The 18068-nt window shown below is 37.7% G+C and overlaps 2 protein-coding genes across 3 annotated transcripts in view; both read left to right on the top strand.

The window, feature by feature from the left end:
- wdr70 (WD repeat domain 70) overlaps nt 1-11693 on the top strand; it is a 91268-nt gene extending 79575 nt beyond the window's left edge. The window contains exons 16-19 of one of the 2 annotated variants that reach the window (XR_013819981.1): nt 3825-3941; nt 6191-6353; nt 10522-10673; nt 10808-10840. Coding sequence is in view for 1 of the 2 variants with exons in the window: in XM_079860758.1 (XP_079716884.1) it covers nt 3825-3941; nt 6191-6353; nt 10522-10612 (371 nt within the window). In the remaining variant the exon portion in view is untranslated. Of the gene's footprint in view, nt 1-3824; nt 3942-6190; nt 6354-10521 lie in introns of both variants that reach the window. The other variant, XM_079860758.1, reaches the window with a different exon arrangement.
- A 3848-nt stretch (nt 11694-15541) lies between these two features.
- bmpr1bb (bone morphogenetic protein receptor, type IBb) overlaps nt 15542-18068 on the top strand; it is a 283072-nt gene continuing 280545 nt past the window's right edge. The window contains exon 1 of the mRNA XM_079860692.1: nt 15542-15557. The gene's annotated coding sequence lies outside the window, so the exon portion shown is untranslated. The remainder of the gene's footprint in view (nt 15558-18068) is intronic.

Genomic DNA, 18068 nt, shown 5'->3' with positions numbered 1-18068 from the left:
TTATTTTTCAAAGGCTTGTTTCCTCCAGATTTACATTTATGAATACTACATTTAGCTAAAAGAAGAAGCAGATTAATGAAGTAATGTTCCTTATGAGAAGATTTGTCGTAAGAGAAAAAACAAATAACACATTTTTAAAGCACAGTTGAAAGCTGGGCATGATATGAGCCTTATTAAAGGAACAGAGATCTGACCAAAAACAAACTGAATGAGGACAACTCCAAAATAAATGATAAACTCTTTCATCATGTAGAACACGAAATGTACAAAATGTATCAATATCACAATTAAATCTGTTCTCGATTGGGCCGTCTTTCACTTCCTGTGCATTAAATTGATCAAAAGTGAGGTTAATTTAAATTTTTAAAGTTACAAAAGATTTATTTCTCAAATAAATGCTGCTCTTTTGAACTTTCTATTTTTCAAATAATCATGAAAATTAAAAAAATTGACGGTTTCCACAAAAATGTGAAGCAGTGTTTTTATAATCAGATACTAAAAATATTATCTGCTCTGTATTAATATTAATAATATTCAGATAATATTCAGAAATCTTTCTTGAATAGATCCAGCCTAATAAATATAATATAAATATTTATTTTAAATTTATATTATATATTGCAAATATAATTTATATAAATTTGATTTAATTATATATATTATATTTTGCATATATTTATTATTGTACTGCTATTAGTAACACAAAAAATCATTTGCTTGATACAATTAGTAATGCCAAATTTTGTATTAAAAAATGCTTTATTTCCCGCATTGCTGTCAGAAGTTTATACGCTGAATGTCCACAGACACACGAGCATTAGCGGCGCATGTTAATATTACCCCGACTAACCCATCCTACAGTCAGGCCTGCCACAGACCCATTAACCTGCGAGTGAGTGTGAGTGTGCGTGCGTATGTGTGTGTGTGTGTGTGTGAGTGTGTGAGTGAGGGAGTGAGTGTGAGGGTGTGAGTGAGTGAGTGAGTGAGGGAGTGAGTGAGTGAGTGAGTGAGTGAGTGAGTGAGTGAGTGAGTGAGTGAGTGAGTGAGTGAGTGAGTGAGTGTGTGTGTGTGTGTGTGTGTGTGTGTGTGCGTGCGTGCTTGTGAGTGAGTGAATTTCTCTGTGTGAGTGTGATTTTCTCTTAGTTTGTCTGTGTAAGTGAGTGAGTGTGAGTTTCTTTGTGTGATTGAGAGTGTATGTGTGCGTTGGATTGTCTGTTCGTCTGAGTGTCTCTGTGTGTGTGTGTGTGTGTGTGTGTGTGTGTGTGTGTGTGTGTGTCTGTGTTTGTGTGTGTCTCTGTGTGTGTGTGTGTGTGTGTGTGTGTGTGTGTGTCTCTGTGTGTGATTGAGAGTGTGTGTGTGTGTGTGTGTGTGTGTGTGTGTGTGTGTGTGTGTGTGTGTGTGCTTGTTGGGAGTGTCTGTTTGTCTGAGTGTCTCTGTGTGTGAGAATGTCTCTGTGTGTGTGTCTGTGTGTGTGTGTGTGTCTGTGTGTGTCTCTCTGTGTGTGATTGAGAGAGTGTGTGTTTGTGTGTGTCGGAGTGTCTGTTCGTGTGTGTGTCTCTGTGTGTGATTGAGAGAGTGTGTGTTTGTGTGTGTCAGAGTGTCTGTTCGTGTGTGTGTCTCTGTGTGTGATTGAGAGAGTGTGTGTTTGTGTGTGTCGGAGTGTCTGTTCGTGTGTGTGTCTGTGTGTGATTGAGAGAGTGTGTGTTTGTGTGTGTCAGAGTGTCTGTTCGTGTGTGTGTCTCTGTGTGTGAGAGTGTCTGTGTGAGAGTGTGTGTGTGAGAGTGTATGTGTGTGTGAGTGTCTCTGTGTGTGTGAGTGTCTCTGTGTGTGTGAGTGTCTCTGTGTGTGAGAGTGTCTCTGTGTGTGAGAGTGTCTCTGTGTGTGTCTGTGTGTCTCTCTGTGTGTGATTGAGAGTGTGTTTGTGTGTGTCGGAGTGTCTGTTTGTGTGTGTGTGTGTGTGTGTGTGTCTCTGTGTGTGTCTGTGTCTGTGAGTGTGTCTGTTCGTGTGTGTGTGTGTCTGTGTCTGTGAGTGTCTCTGTGTGTGAGAGTGTATGTGAGTGTGAGAGTCTCTCTCTGTGTGTGTGTGTGTGTGTGTGTGTGTGTGTGTGTGTGTGTCTGTGTCTGTGTCTGTGAGTGTCTCTGTGTGTGAGAGTGTATGTGAGTGTGAGAGTCTCTCTGTGTGTGTGTGTGTGTCTGTGTCTTTGAGTGTCTCTGTGTGTAAGAGTGTATGTGAGTGTGAGAGTCTCTCTCTGTGTGTGTGTGTGTGTGTGTGTGTGTGTGTGTGTGTGTGTGTGTGTGTGTGTGTGTGTGTGTCTGTGTCTGTGTCTGTGAGTGTCTCTGTGTGTGAGAGTGTATGTGAGTGTGAGAGTCTCTCTGTGTGCGTGTGTGTGTGTGTCTGTGTCTGTGAGTGTCTCTGTGTGTAAGAGTGTATGTGTGTATGTGTGTGTGTGTGTGTGTGTGTGAGAGTGTGTGTGTGTATGTGTGTGTTTGCACGGATTGAGTGCTTTCAATCGGATTGCCCCGCTCCGAGTCTCACCCGAGGGTCACGATGCCATTAGCGCGCGAGACTCCATCAGACACGCGTGAGCCACGAGAGCATCACACACACCAGCGCGTGATCAACTCCGTGAACTTAAAAACCCTTCAAAACTCACACACCACAACACTCCCGTATCGCTCAGGAAATAGCGATGGAAAATCTGAGGTGACGTGAAACAGGATGATGGACCAGTGAGAGAACACACGGGCATGTGTCACCGCTAACCTTTTTGCTTAATGTAGCGTGTGTGTGGGTGTGTGTGTGTGTGTGTGTGGAATCAGGCCTGAATGGAAAATCGCTCCATCTTTCCTACGTCTCCCTGTGACCCTGGAGTAAAACACACACACACACACACACACACACACATCCAGCCATTTATTTTGGTTGTGTTTGGCAAACTGTGAAATGTGTGCGACTTAATCAAAAGTAAATAAAGCTAGTGTTGCTACGGCGCGTTTGAAGAGCGTAGTATTTCCTGAGGTGTGTGTGGTTACGTTCCTGTCTAGGAGTCGGGAGGGAGGGAACAAAGGGAAGAGCGTAAAACAGGAGGAAGGCGAGAACACACTTCAGTCCTCTGTCCCAGAGTGAAGACGACACCAGATGATAATAGCAAAGAAAGGATTTTATTTCCAAAAAAGACCAAAATAAAGGACATAACTTTGGTTTCTGGGACCTAGAATAAAACAAAGCCTCAAACAGCCCACTAACTCATTTATGGAAGAGTCCCGACTAACCCAAGACAGGATAAACAGAGGAAATAAACTACAAACTTCCTCACACTGATAAAAATGCTTTTCTTACTTAGTATTTTTGTCTTGTTTTCAGTCCAAATATCAAACATTTCTTAAATCAAGATGCATTTATTAAAGCAGTAAAATTACATGAGATATGATGTCCTGTTTTCTGGGGGAATTCATCAAAATTAAGAGAGTTATTGCTTAAAACAAGCAAAATGATCTGCCAATGGGGTGAGAAAAATAATCTTGTTTCTGTTTGAATTAACATTATTTATCTGACCCTATTGGCAGATCATTGTGCTTTTTTTAAGCATCAACTCTCTTAATTTTGATGAATTCCCCCAGAAAACAGGACATCATATCTCATGTAATTTTACTGCTTTAATAAATGCATCTTGATTTAAGAAATGTTTGATATTTGGACTGAAAACAAGACATAAAAACACTTTTTTTGCAGTGCAACTCCCTCGCTATAGAAAAACAGGGACAAAAGCAGTGTTTTCCGTTCATGTTGTTGATGTTGTTCATGTGATGTGTGTGTTTCTCAGCTCACGCTTTGCCGATGTTCCGCGAGGCTCGTCAGCGCAGCACCAGGAAGCAGCTGGAAAAGGACCGCCTGGATCCTCTCAAATCCCACAAACCCGAGCCGCCCGTCTCCGGTCCAGGTGAGAGAACCCTCCTGACGCTCAGGAACAACAACGTCCCGTTTGTAAAGCATTAACGGCACAAATCCCTCGTTCTTTACAGTGAAAACTACTGCATGTTTTCGATATAACGTGTTCTGACAATCAGCTCATTTAAAAAATGTTTTGTAATTATGTCCCATATTTTCCATGCAAAATGGTCATGCAAACTTTTCCGACTTTTCCGAAATTGTGACATCTAGGAAGTGACATAGTTTAAATAATGCAGGAATGTCAGGAAGAAAAATTATCAAAACTATTTTCCTTTATTTGTTATATTTTTATTAAATATTTATAAAAATATATTTATATTAAGTTATATATTATATAATATGTTTTTATTATATTATATTATATTATATTACAAACCAAATATGTTTTTATTATACTATATTATATTATAGTACAAACCAAAATTAGGGTTAAACTAGTAAGCCCCTTTAATGTAATAAACAATATCTAAAATATTTAATTATATTTATATTATTTTTATACATAATACATTTTTAAATGTATAATAAAAAAAAAATGTATGTATTTATATAATGATTAAATAAATATTATAATAATATAATTATATAAAACATATACATGTACAACATTTATATAAATATATCAGTGCTGGGCAACGATTAATCGCATCCAAAATAAAAGTTTGTGTTTACATAATATATGTGTGTGTCCTGTGTATAATTATTGACTATTTATAAATACACACATATGCATGTATATATATTTTATAAATATGTTCATGTATATACTGTATTTATATTTATACATCATTTATATTATGTATAAATATAAATATTTTATATATAAATAACACATTTTCTTAAATATATACATGCATGTGTGTGTGTTTATATATACAAATTAATTATACACAATACACACACACATATGTATTATGTAAACACAAACTTTTATTTTGGATGCGATTAATCGCAATTAATCGTTGCCCAGCACTAAAATATATATAACTATATATTTATTTAATCATTATAATAAATGTATGCATTCGTTTTTTTTTTATTATATTAAATAGAAAATTATATATATATATATTATATTATTTATTTATTTATTTATTTATTTTTATTTTTTTAATATATATATTTTTTTATGTTTATTGGTGGAAAAAGACAAAATCACCCAAATCAAGTTCTAAAATGTATTGCTATATCCCAAGTTTCAACACCAGGGTTGCAAAAAACGCAAAACTTAGTAAATAAACAGAAATGGCTCGTATAGTTCTATGATCCATCCTGAGGTGGACATATAGACTCTTCTCAGGTTTAGCACCGCTTTCATGGATCATTTGTTCAGATTGTAACTTTTCACCTTATATTAGCAAGCACAATTTTGCCCAGTGTCCAGATAAACGGCACATACAGTTTTAGTTGAGAGTGTGAGTCTGGATGCTGAAGGCTTCAGTGTGTCTCGGAGACTCGGCTTGAGTAAACACTCCTCTAGTGTTGGCCGAGGATCAGCGAGTCTGGGCTCCTTCGCTCCGGCTCTGGAGATCAGGAGATCTCAGGAACTCTCCGATCAGTCGCGTCTCAGCTCCTCTCATGTTTAATCACAACATAAACACACTTTACCCGCGTCGGGGAGGATGTTTTGCTTAAAGAGGTCCTATTATGCTTTTTTCCATGTTCAATGTAATGTTGCTGTTTGAGCATTAGAAAGCTCCAGTTCTTCTCTATATCAGTGTCAGTGTTTCTGAACTCCTGAAACGCCTCCATTGTAGTCTTGAGTTTCTTCCGGGAACGAACACGTCACAATATTCCTCATAATAATTCACACGCAGAATAAAGGGGCGGGGCCTGGTTGAGTTAGTTAGTAGTGTGTTAAACTGGTGGTTATGGAAGGGGCGGGACATTTCCCAAACACTCTCGAAGCGCTCGACCAATCACAACACACTGCTCCAGCCGACCAATCAGAGCACAGTGTTCTTTTCAGAAGGAGGGGCTTCATAGAGACAGGAACTAAACAGAGCGGTACTGACAGACTGGGAAGAGAGGAGCCGCAACAATGGAGAATATGAGGAGAATAATCAACATTCACGCAGGAAAACCTGTTCTAGTAGAGCCTGAAAACAACAAGACTTTGATAAAGGTCATAATACGTCCTCTGTGTGAGCGAGGGAGGGCGGCCGCTGTTTTCTGCATCTGAATGCTGTATTTGTGTGTGTATTTGTCCTGCTCTGATCTGTGTGTGTCCTCGAGCAGGTCGGGGGGGTCGTGTGGCGGCTCACGGTGGAACGCTGTCCTCCTTCATCGTGAAGAACATCGCCCTGGACAAAACCGATGACAGCAACCCGCGAGAGGCCATCCTGCGGCACGCCAAAGAAGCCTCAGAGAACCCGTACTGGGTCGCCCCGGCATATAAACAGTAAGACACACACCAGAGCGCAGAGTGTGTAGTGCGTCATCTGACAGAAACACCCGAGGGAGCTGCAGACGGCAGTGTCTCCTGCACAATAGAGAGTGTGTGTGTGTGTGTATATCAGTGTATAAGGTTGGTTATAAGCTGGTGTGCTCCAAAACAATGACAAAACTCGCATTTAGAAGATATAAGCGTTCAAAACTTCCACTAATATGGATTAATGATTTTGATAACATCACTCTGCGGCTGAAATCGGTCACATGTTCACATATTTACTATCTTCCACGTGATATATGGCACATAGTGCACTGTTTTTTTTAAGTTTATTGGTAGAAAGACAATATCACACTAGTAAAGTTTTGATATAGATTTTTTTTTTTTTTATATATATTTATAAAAAAAATTAAATAATACATTTTTATTAATTTATATAATGTATACATTTTTTTACTTAATATTACTCTTTTAAATATAATTTCTATATTATTTTTTATAAATTATTTAAATAATAAATATAATATATATTTTTTTCAAATAAATCTTTAACACTATCTGTTTTCTTTAAATATCAATTTCATTTTTGTTCAGTTTGATATTGTTAATGGTAGTTTTTAATTTATATATTTTAATTTGTGTATGCGTGTATATATATATATATATATATATATATATATAGCCTCTCTCTCTCTCTATATATATATATATATATATATATATTTATATATGTATATGTGGTCAATTGATAAACATTTTTCCACCGACCTCATACTGATGTTTTCTGGGATTGCCTGTTATTGTAAGAACGCATGTGATGCTGGTGTGAAGAGGAGATATCTCAGACGCAGTGTAATTACAGCAGGTGTCCCACACACACACACACACTGAAACTGGAGCAGTAGTTCAGATGACACCTGTGTGTCACACCTCAGCTAACAGATGCATTAATGTTTGAAGGGTTGGAGATCAGGTGACGGGGGGGGGAGCGTCCCAAGATAACAAATACAATGACCCGAGAAGAATGTGAACTCTTAGAAATATATGAGTGTCTTTGCAATACTTAACAAAATACAAAAGCAAGTGAGTGAAGAACAATGAACTACACCTTCATATTATGTTTTGTATCTAATGCAATGACATTCAGATGTTTTTAAGAGTCCAAATATTTTTGTGTCGGGTAAAATCAATGATTCGTTCCTTATCTAATGCCTTTTGGAGTGTGGATGAACTAAAACATCCACAGTCGTTGTTAAAAATACTGTTTAATTACAATTTATTTGTGTGTGTGTGTGAAAATATATGTAAAAATTACACAAAATATGTTTATTTAATTGTTATATAAATAAGAGTATATATTTTATATTATGTATTTTAACTATTTATGGAAGGTAGTAAACTTTAAGTTTTGAATAAATATTCACTGTTAATTGTTAAAAAAACTCAATCACCCAAGTCAAGTTTAAATATATATATATATTATATATATATATTTACTTAAAATATTTTTTTAATTATTACATAAACCATATTAATTATCATTAATAATCTTTTTCCTTCAATTACTTTTTGTTTAATGTTTATTGGTAGAAAAATTCTGGTTTTAAATATATATACTTACTTAAAATATATTTTTATTTAATTATTACATAGATAGGTTTATATAATATTTTTATTTATTATTATTATTATATATATAATTATAATATATACAAATTTATATCTAATATAATGATGAGATTTGTTTATTTAATTTTTGTTTAGGGTTTATTAGTAGAAAAAGACAATCACCCAAGTCAAGTTTTAAATATATATATATTTACTTTATATATATATATATATATATATATATATATATATATATATATATATATATATATATATATATATATATATATAAAAATATATATATATATATATATAAATATAAATGTATATGATATATGTTTATTATTTATTTCATTTCTGTTTTTGTTTAATGTTTATTGGTAGAAAAAGACAAAATCGCCCAAATCAAGTTTTAAACTTTAAATCATTCCTTATCTTGTGGCTTTTGGCTCCTCTGGACTGTACGGATTATCATCGGATAAAACATCCACAGTCGTTGCCAAAAATGCAATTTCTTTGTTATGATTTCCTTCATACTCCAGTGATGAACTACATCCTGGGTTTTATATGTTTTTTTTTTGTTTGTTTTTACAAAATGCTAAAATAAGATCTAAAGAATGGCGAATCACACTGGGAGGAGTGACTCCATGAAGGTTTTCCAGGTTTATGGATCCAGACTGCGTGTGGACGCTCCAGGTTTATGTGTGTTTATGGAGCGTGTGCTTATGGTTCTGAAATATGCTGCGCGATAAGAAGCTGTCAGGAGTTTATCTGCTCATCTCGTCCTCTGTTGGATGTTTATCTGGAGAATAACACATGGATCTGTTTTCCGTGGTGGTCCGTTCAGGACTAACCCTGTGTGTGACGGATAGCGTGACGAGATCAGCTTTATGAATGAACACACACACACTGGTCTGTCGCAGGAAAGGCCGAAACCTCGTCTATAATACAACAACATGTTCAAATATACAAGTGTAATTATCAATATCAGTCTGATTCTGTTTGAACTGAAATTAGCTTTATATTTTCATTTTATTTTCATTTATCATTTTAAAATTAACTTTAGTTGTTCTTAGTTTCAGCAATGGATGGTTAATTGCTCATTTTTTTGTTAATTGTGTTAACTATGGAAGCTGGTTTCTGCCACTGAATAAAAATGAAGGTAATTGTGACTTTATTGAACTTTATTTCTCAGAATTGCCAGTTTTTATTTTGCAATTCACAGTTTTTCTCGCAATTGTGAGATGAAACGTTGCAATTACCTTTAGTGTTTTTTATTGTGTGGCAGAAAGCAGCTTCCATAGTTCAGTTAGTTTCAGTATTATTACGGTTATTATTCATTCATTATAGTTCATATAGAGAAACAAGCAATTCTCAAAATGATTTACAAACAAAATACTCAATACCTTTGAATTTAAGATGGACAGGTTTGATGAACTCTTGAATATGATTCATATAAAATGTAAACACATTTTTTAAATGATTAAATTGAACTTCTAGATATTTGTAAAGCTTTATTCAGAACAAACGTTGTGTTAGTCAGATCGTGTGTGTGTGTGTGTGTGTGTGTGTAACTGTATCTTCATCATTAGTGTCTAATCACACGCTGACGCTGATCAACACAAAGAACTAATGATCCTGTTACTCTCGTAGATAATCTGTCATGATGCTTTAATAGCAGTGTTCAGGTGTCAGAACACACACACACACGCACACACACACTCTCACACTCAAACTCACACTCACACACACACACACACACACACACACACACACACACACACACACAAACGCGCTCACACACACACTCACACAAACACACACATGTGCGCGCGCGCACGCATGCTCTCACTCACTCTCTCGCTCACTCTCACACACTCATTCACACTCACACTCTCACACACACTCTCTCACACACACAGAGCAGATGTTGCGTTGTAATCTGCGCTCTGGACGAATGAAAGTAGGGAACTAGATTAATCTCTCTCTCTCTCTCTCTCTCTCTAGCTGTAAGTGTGTGTCTCTCTCTCTCTCTCTCTCTCTCTCTCTCTCTGGCTGTAAGTGTGTCTCTCTCTCTCTCTCTCTCTCTCTCTCTCTCTCTCTCTCTCTCTCTCTCTCTCTCTCTCTCTGGCTGTAAGTGTGTGTGTGTCTCTCTCTCTCTGGCTGTAAGTGTGTCTCTCTCTCTCTCTCTCTCTCTCTCTCTCTCTCTCTCGCTCTCTCTCTCTCTCCCTCTCTCTCTCTCTCTCTCTCTCTCCCTCTCTCTCTCTCTCTCTCTCTCCCTCTCTCTGGCTGTAAGTGTGTCTCTCTCTCTCTCTCTCTCTCTCTCTCTCTCTCTCTCTCTCTCTCTCTCTCTCTCTGGCTGTAAGTGTGTGTCTGTCTCTCTCTCTCTCTCTCTCTCTCTCTCTCTCTCTCTCTCTCTCTCTCTGGCTGTAAGCATGTGTCTCTCTATCACTGGGCCACAGCTACAGTCAAGCACATCATGCCTTCTGTTCTCATATAAACAATGTGTGTGTGTGACTCTGAACCCATCTCATGATGTGTGTGTGTGTGTGTGTGTGTTTTCCCTGCACAGAACTCAACCAGAGCCGATGTTTGCCGAGGAAGAGGAGGAGGAAGAGGAGGGAGACAAAGATCAGCCAGAATGGAAGAAACGCAAGATCTGACGAGATTCCGGAGGATTCTCCCACAAACTTCCCAGAGCTCGTGTGGAAAAGAGCGTTTTCAGTCTGTATTTCAGCAGAAATATGTATTTTTGACAAGCGTTATTTTTAAGTGATCGCACAGATGATTCATTGTTGTCCGATTTATTATTTTGACTGTTTTTTTCTTTGTTTTCTGCTTGTATTTTTGTCTTTTAGATTCTAAATAAACACAGTGTCGTTCACGCCGGCAAACACTCTTTTATTTGCCATTACGGGTTGAAAACCAAAAATGTGTGTTTTACAGTACATTCACTCAACCTTTACTAAACACTGTTGTATATTTATTATTTTCTGGTCAGACCTGAATGAGACGCACGTATCGCTGTGTGAGATCACGTGTGTGTGTGTGTGTGTGTGTGTGTGAACGTACAGAACGTCACGCCATCAACACATTCCTGTCCGCTGAATCTCACACTCCTCGAGTCTCTGCGCTCTGTAAATATTTATTTGAAAGAAATCTTTAGACACTCGGTTTGTTAAAGCTCTTCAGGATCTCATTGTGTCTGAGAGAAGAGTTTCTGAGTTTATCGGACGCCAGATGCAGATTCAGTGCACTTTCTATCTTTGATTTTAAATTGATTTTTTTTTTCATTAGCATTGAAGTGTTTTGTTGGTGAATCTCATTCCACTCCAAAATCTTTAAAAAAAAAAAATGTTTTAATTAATTAAAAATTATAGACACACACCAGTAAGCATTACGATTTTATGAAAATTAAGCATTTTAATAATAATAAAAGTTAATAATATAAGTTGAATGTGTGTGTGTCTATGAGTGTGTGTATATATAGCAATAAGATATTTTCATGACAATTAAACATTTTCCCTCCAAATCCTCGTCTAGACATTTGAGCTTTTTGGTAATTTAAAAAAATATATATTTCATACTAATTTGTCTTTTTTTTTTGTTTCATTTTGTATTATTAAAATTAAAATGAATAATTAATCGTGATATATTACATTTAATTCAGCTATTTAATTAAAAATGTATGTAAATTTGTTGTGAATTAATACTTTACTATTAAAATAAAATGCAAAGATGATGAAAAGAAAATGCCACAATACAAAAAAAAAAAGGTTAATGGCCCTAAAAATTATATTCACACACACACACACACTCACACACACACACACACACACACACACAGACACACACTCACTCACTCACTCACTCACACACACACTCACACAGACACTCAACACAAATGCACACACACTCACTCACGCGCACACAAACACACAATCTCACACACTCACTCACACAAACACACACACTTACACTCACTCACACACTCACTCACACACTCAACACAAGCGCGCACACAAACACACTCACTCACTCACACAAACACACACTCACTCACACACACACACTCAACACAAATGCACACACACTCTCACTCACACACAAAACATTATTTGTATAGATATAAAACAATATACTCACTCACTCACTCACTCACTCACACACACACGCACTCTTACACACATTTACTCTCACAAACACACACACCCAAACTCACAAACACACACAAACACACACACACATACATAAAACATTAATTGTATAGATATAAGACATATATAATATATATGTATATTGTTTTGGGAGTGTTGAAATGCTCTTTACCGGTTTTGTGTGAATCATATTAGTAGTCTAGAAGCTGATAAATAAGCAGTAACTGGCCGTATTAATAATGCTGACAGTGCAGTCTGAGTGTGTATCTGTGAGTGAGTGTATAATTGAGCTTCTCTGACTGTAAACATCTACTTTTAGCCGCGTTGCATAAGTGTGTATCGGTCAGATGATGCCACCGTTGAGGAACGCTGTGGATTATGTGTCTGTGCTCATTACAACCGAAAGGAATGTGTGTGTCCTCTGGCTAATCCTTCAGGACGCTTTCTGCTGTTTAAAGATCCTGAAACTCTATCTCTCTCTCAGAGCCTCTAATGCACTCCTCTTCTCCTCGCTTTAATCCTGGACGGACGAGTCGAGGGATTTCCCGCCGTTTCTGCAGTGCAATTCCCATCAGCATCCGGGATAATAACCAAAGCGTATCCCAGGAATAATCCTCGGGATATCTGTGCCGGAGAGCAGCTGCGATGAACCACAAAACCCTGGAAAGCAAATCATCCGATGAAAGTCCCTGAAACCGTAATGAAGAGTGAAGTATCCCAGCTTCCCCGGCGCGCAGGCCTATTCTGAGTCGGGAATGTGGGAATGTGGGAGCGGGTGATGTCAGCGTGTGCTCATCTCCTGGTTTAGTGTGAGGAATGATGAGTGTGTGTGGATCGTGTGTGTGTGTGTGTGTGTGTTCTCCGTAACTGAGCTTCTGATCTCTGAATATGGACTTTCATCAGTTGATGCTGTGTGAGCGATACATGTGTTCTCTAGATCAGAGATGCTGATTACACATCTGTCCATCCGTCTCTCTATCCATCTATCTCTATCCATCTATCATCCATCTATCTCTCTATCCATCCATCTATCTATCTAGCATCTATCCATCCATCTATCTATCTACGACCTATCTATCTTTCTATCTATCCATCTATCTATCCATCATCTATCTATCTATCTATCATCTATCTATCCATTTATCTATCCATCCATCTATCCATCCATCTATCTATCTATCTCTCTATCATCTATCTATCTAGCATCTATCCATCTATCTATCCATCTATCTATGACCTATCTATCTTTCTATCTATCCATCCATCTATTTATCCATCATCCATCTATCTATCTATCTATCTATCTATCTATCTATCTATCATCTATCTATCCATCCATCTATCTATCTCTCTATCATCTATCTATCTATCTACCATCTATCTATCATCCATCCATCTATCTATCTATTCATCCATCTATCCATCCATCTATCTATCCATCTATCTATCTATCTATCTATCTATCTACCATCTATCCATCCATCCATCCATCTATCTATCTATCCCTCTATCCATCTATCTATTTATCTACCATCTATCCATCCATCTATCTGTCTATCATCTATCTATCCATCCATCCATCCTGTCTGTCGTTCTATCTCTCTCTCTATCTATTCATATGTCTCTATTATCTATCTGTCTGTCATCCATCAATCCATCCATCCATTCATCCATCATTCTTTCTATCATTCTATTTATCTGTCCATTCATCCATCCATCATTCTGTTGTTCTATCTGTCCATCCATTCATCATTCTATCTATATCTATCTTGTCCTGATGTATCTATCTATCTATCTATCTGTCCTGTCCGCCTGTCCATCCATCGTTCTATCTATGTTATCTATCTTTCTGTCTTTCATTGTATCTATTGTTCCATCCATCCATCCATCCATCCATCCATCCATCTCAAATTGCATGTGTTTTTCAGGTATTCTCCATTCCCCCTCTGATCAGCTGAAGAGGTTTAGGATATTCCTGCAGATCCAGACGAGTGTGTGTGTGAGAGTGTGTGTGAGTGTGTGTTCAGGCTCTTCTGGTCCATCGGTGACAGAGACCCGCTGCACTTCTTCACTAGCCTCCTCCAGTCATGGAAACTTTCCACACAGTGCCCAGATTTACTGCTCCGCTCGGCTTTACAACCAGCTTGTGTTTACCGTAGAATCCTGGGCCGCAGTTCAGGAATGTGTTTCAGCCGAGCGGGACGATCCCGAATCTCCAAACCAACTCCTGCAACACTGAGACATCCCAGACAACTGACCATCTGAAATCTCTGGAGTATGAGCGACTTTCTACTGTAAATATATCTTCATTATTATTATAGATAGAGATACAGACAGACCGATGATGATAGATAGATAGACCGATGATGATAGATAGAGAGATAGACAGACTGATGATAGAAAGATAGATAGATAGATAGACTGATGATATATAGAGAGATAGATAGATAGATCGATAGATAGATAGATAGATAGATACACTGATGATATATAGAGAGATAGATTGATTGATAGATAGAGAGAGATAGATAGATAGATAGATAGATAGACTGATGATAGATAGATAGACAGACTGATGATAGATAGATAGATAGATAGATAGATAGATAGATAGATAGATAGACTGAAGACAATACTGTAGGTAGGTAGATAGACTGATGATGATATAGATAGATAGACAGACTGATGATAGATAGATAGATAGATAGATAGACTGATGATAGATAGATGACGATAGATGGATAGATAGATAGATAGATAGATAGATAGATAGATAGATAGATAGATAGACTGATATACACTCACCTAAAGGATTATTAGGAACACCATACTAATACTGTGTTTGACCCTCTTTCGCCTTCAGAACTGCCTTAATTCTACGTGGCATTGATTCAACAAGGTGCTGAAAGCATTCTTTAGAAATGTTGGCCCATATTGATAGGATAGCATCTTGCAGTTGATGGAGATTTGTGGGATGCACATCCAGGGCACGAAGCTCCCGTTCCACCACATCCCAAAGATGCTCTATTGGGTTGAGATCTGGTGACTGTGGGGACCATTTTAGTACAGTGAACTCATTGTCATGTTCAAAAAACCAATTTGAAATGATTCGAGCTTTGTGACATGGTGCATTATCCTGCTGGAAGTAGCCATCAGAGGATGGGTACATGGTGGTCATAAAGGGATGGACATGGTCAGAAACAATGCTCAGGTAGGCCGTGGCATTTAAACGATGCCCAATTGGCACTAAGGGGCCTAAAGTGTGCCAAGAAAACATCCCCCACACCATTACACCACCACCACCAGCCTGCACAGTGGTAACAAGGCATGATGGATCCATGTTCTCATTCTGTTTACGCCAAATTCTGACTCTACCATCTGAATGTCTCAACAGAAATCGAGACTCATCAGACCTGGCAACATTTTTCCAGTCTTCAACTGTCCAATTTTGGTGAGCTCGTGCAAATTGTAGCCTCTTTTTCCTATTTGTAGTGGAGATGAGTGGTACCCGGTGGGGTCTTCTGCTGTTGTAGCCCATCCGCCTCAAGGTTGTGCGTGTTGTGGCTTCACAAATGCTTTGCTGCATACCTCCGTTGTAACGAGTGGTTATTTCAGTCAAAGTTGCTCTTCTATCAGCTTGAATCAGTCGGCCCATTCTCCTCTGACCTCTAGCATCAACAAGGCATTTTCGCCCACAGGACTGCCGCATACTGGATGTTTTTCCCTTTTCACGCCATTCTTTGTAAACCCTAGAAATGGTTGTGCGTGAAAATCCCAGTAACTGAGCAGATTGTGAAATACTCAGACCGGCCCGTCTGGCACCAACAACCATGCCACGCTCAAAATTGCTTAAATCACCTTTCTTTCCCATTCTGACATTCAGTTTGGAGTTCAGGAGATTGTCTTGACCAGGACCACACCCGTAAATGCATTGAAGCAACTGCCATGTGATTGGTTGATTAGATAATTGCATTAATCAGAAATTGAACAGGTGTTCCTAATAATCCTTTAGGTGAGTGTATATATATACATTTTAATCTTAGCAAAACTAGTGATTTAAAACTACTTAATATTTTGTATATATGTATGTATTATTACATATTTTTGCATTTGATATATCAATAATGTGCAGAATGTAAATATATATGTGTGTGTGTAACTTTTACTTTCATAGCTATGCTCAGAATTTCATCATTTTATTGTAGTGTAATTTACATAAACTGAGAAGCCGCTGTTGTAAAGGAAAGCTTCAGTTAAACATGTTCATAAACCCACACAAAAGCATGATAGAAACGAGATTTATTTTGTAAAAAGTTATAAAATGAATATTGTACAAAAATAAAGTCTGTAGAGAGCTTTGGTTCAGTAACACAAAAACAAGACGAGACTGTGAGTCGCAGGAGCGACGGGAACGAGTTCCAGCAGAAGTCTGAACTCTTGAACGTTTTCTTTCGAGGAATCCATGAACGCGAGTTACATGTGCGCTGAGCAAACCATCCGTCAGCAGCAGACGTTACGACTGCGACGCAAACGCAGGTTTATCATGATGAAGGGGAACAGCTGATGAAATATATCCTGATAACAGAGGCTTGGCCTAGATAGAGTTCAGGAACGCTGGATTTGTTGGGGAAACGCAGGGGATTACGGCATCATTCTGGCATTATAATGCACAGAAACACAGGATCGTGTTTATCCGAGTGTTTCAGGCCTGCGTTTGCTCCGCTTCTATGTGTGTTTACAGTCCGGGCCACAGACTGCTCTACGATGATCCTGTTGAGAAGTTTATTTCAAGTCGGATAGTGCAGACAAAGCTGATTTGACATAATTGGTTTTAAACGGGAGCGTTTCTACAGATTAAACGCCAGTCAGACCTTACCCAGCAAGCAACTGTGCATTTAAAAGACGTCTAATATCCGTTTAATAGCTAAATCGTGACCACAGATTGACCATGAAATGACACTGATATCTTGCAGATATTATTGACATTGGTAACATGATGATATCAAGCATCTCATGGCCAAAAACTACAGTGAATCAGGTTTGACTGTAAGTGGGCTACAAATAGCATTGGAAATGTTAAAGAAATGAAACTAAACACCTTGTAATCACTGTTGACTTTGCTTACATAATGGAATATCACACATCTCGCAAGTTATTTAGGCAAAAACCACATGTAACCAAATTCAAGGTTATTTTGTCTAGAAGTGTGTTACTCATAGCCAGTGTGTGACCCTGGACCACAAAACCAGTCACGAGTCGCACGGGTATATCTGTGGCAATAGCCAACAATACATTGTATGGGTCAAAATGATCGATTTTTCTATTATGCCAAAAATCATTAGGATATTAAGTAAAGATCATGTTCCATGAAGATATTTTGTATATCAAAATCGCCACATAAATGAACAACTTTAAAGGAGATTTTCTCAATGTTTCGATTTTTCTGCACCCTCAGATTCCAGATTTTCAATAGTTGTATCTCGACCAAATATTGTCCTATCCTAACAAACCATACATCAATGGAAAGCTTATTTATTCAGCTTTCAGCTGATGTATAAGTGGTCCAGGGTCACATATGGAGTCTATAGTTAACCTAGACGCTGAAATGACGGCTATTGCTTGCTGGGTAGCGACTAGGGGTGTCACAATATATCGCAATACAAAAATGCAACAATATGTATCGTGTGAGGGAAAAAATTCAAGTTTTCAGAGTTTTAGAGTCAGCACTACATTAAACTGCTAAATATAATGTTGAATAAAATGTATAATTATGCAATGGGGGAATATTTGTACCATATTTGTATACATATTTTTACAATATCAATAATAAGGTATCGTGAGTTCAGTATCGTGACATGAGAGTATCGTTACACCCCTAGTCGTGACAAGCGCTCAGTGGGTTTAAAGAGGTCACGCGTAACATTATTTACTCGGATCAAACTCGACTCGGTCTCTGGCGCTG

This window comes from Squalius cephalus (genome assembly GCF_949319135.1).
Source record: "Squalius cephalus genome assembly, chromosome: 24".
Taxonomy (NCBI): domain Eukaryota; kingdom Metazoa; phylum Chordata; class Actinopteri; order Cypriniformes; family Leuciscidae; genus Squalius; species Squalius cephalus.
This window is presented reverse-complemented; position numbering and strand designations above follow the sequence as displayed.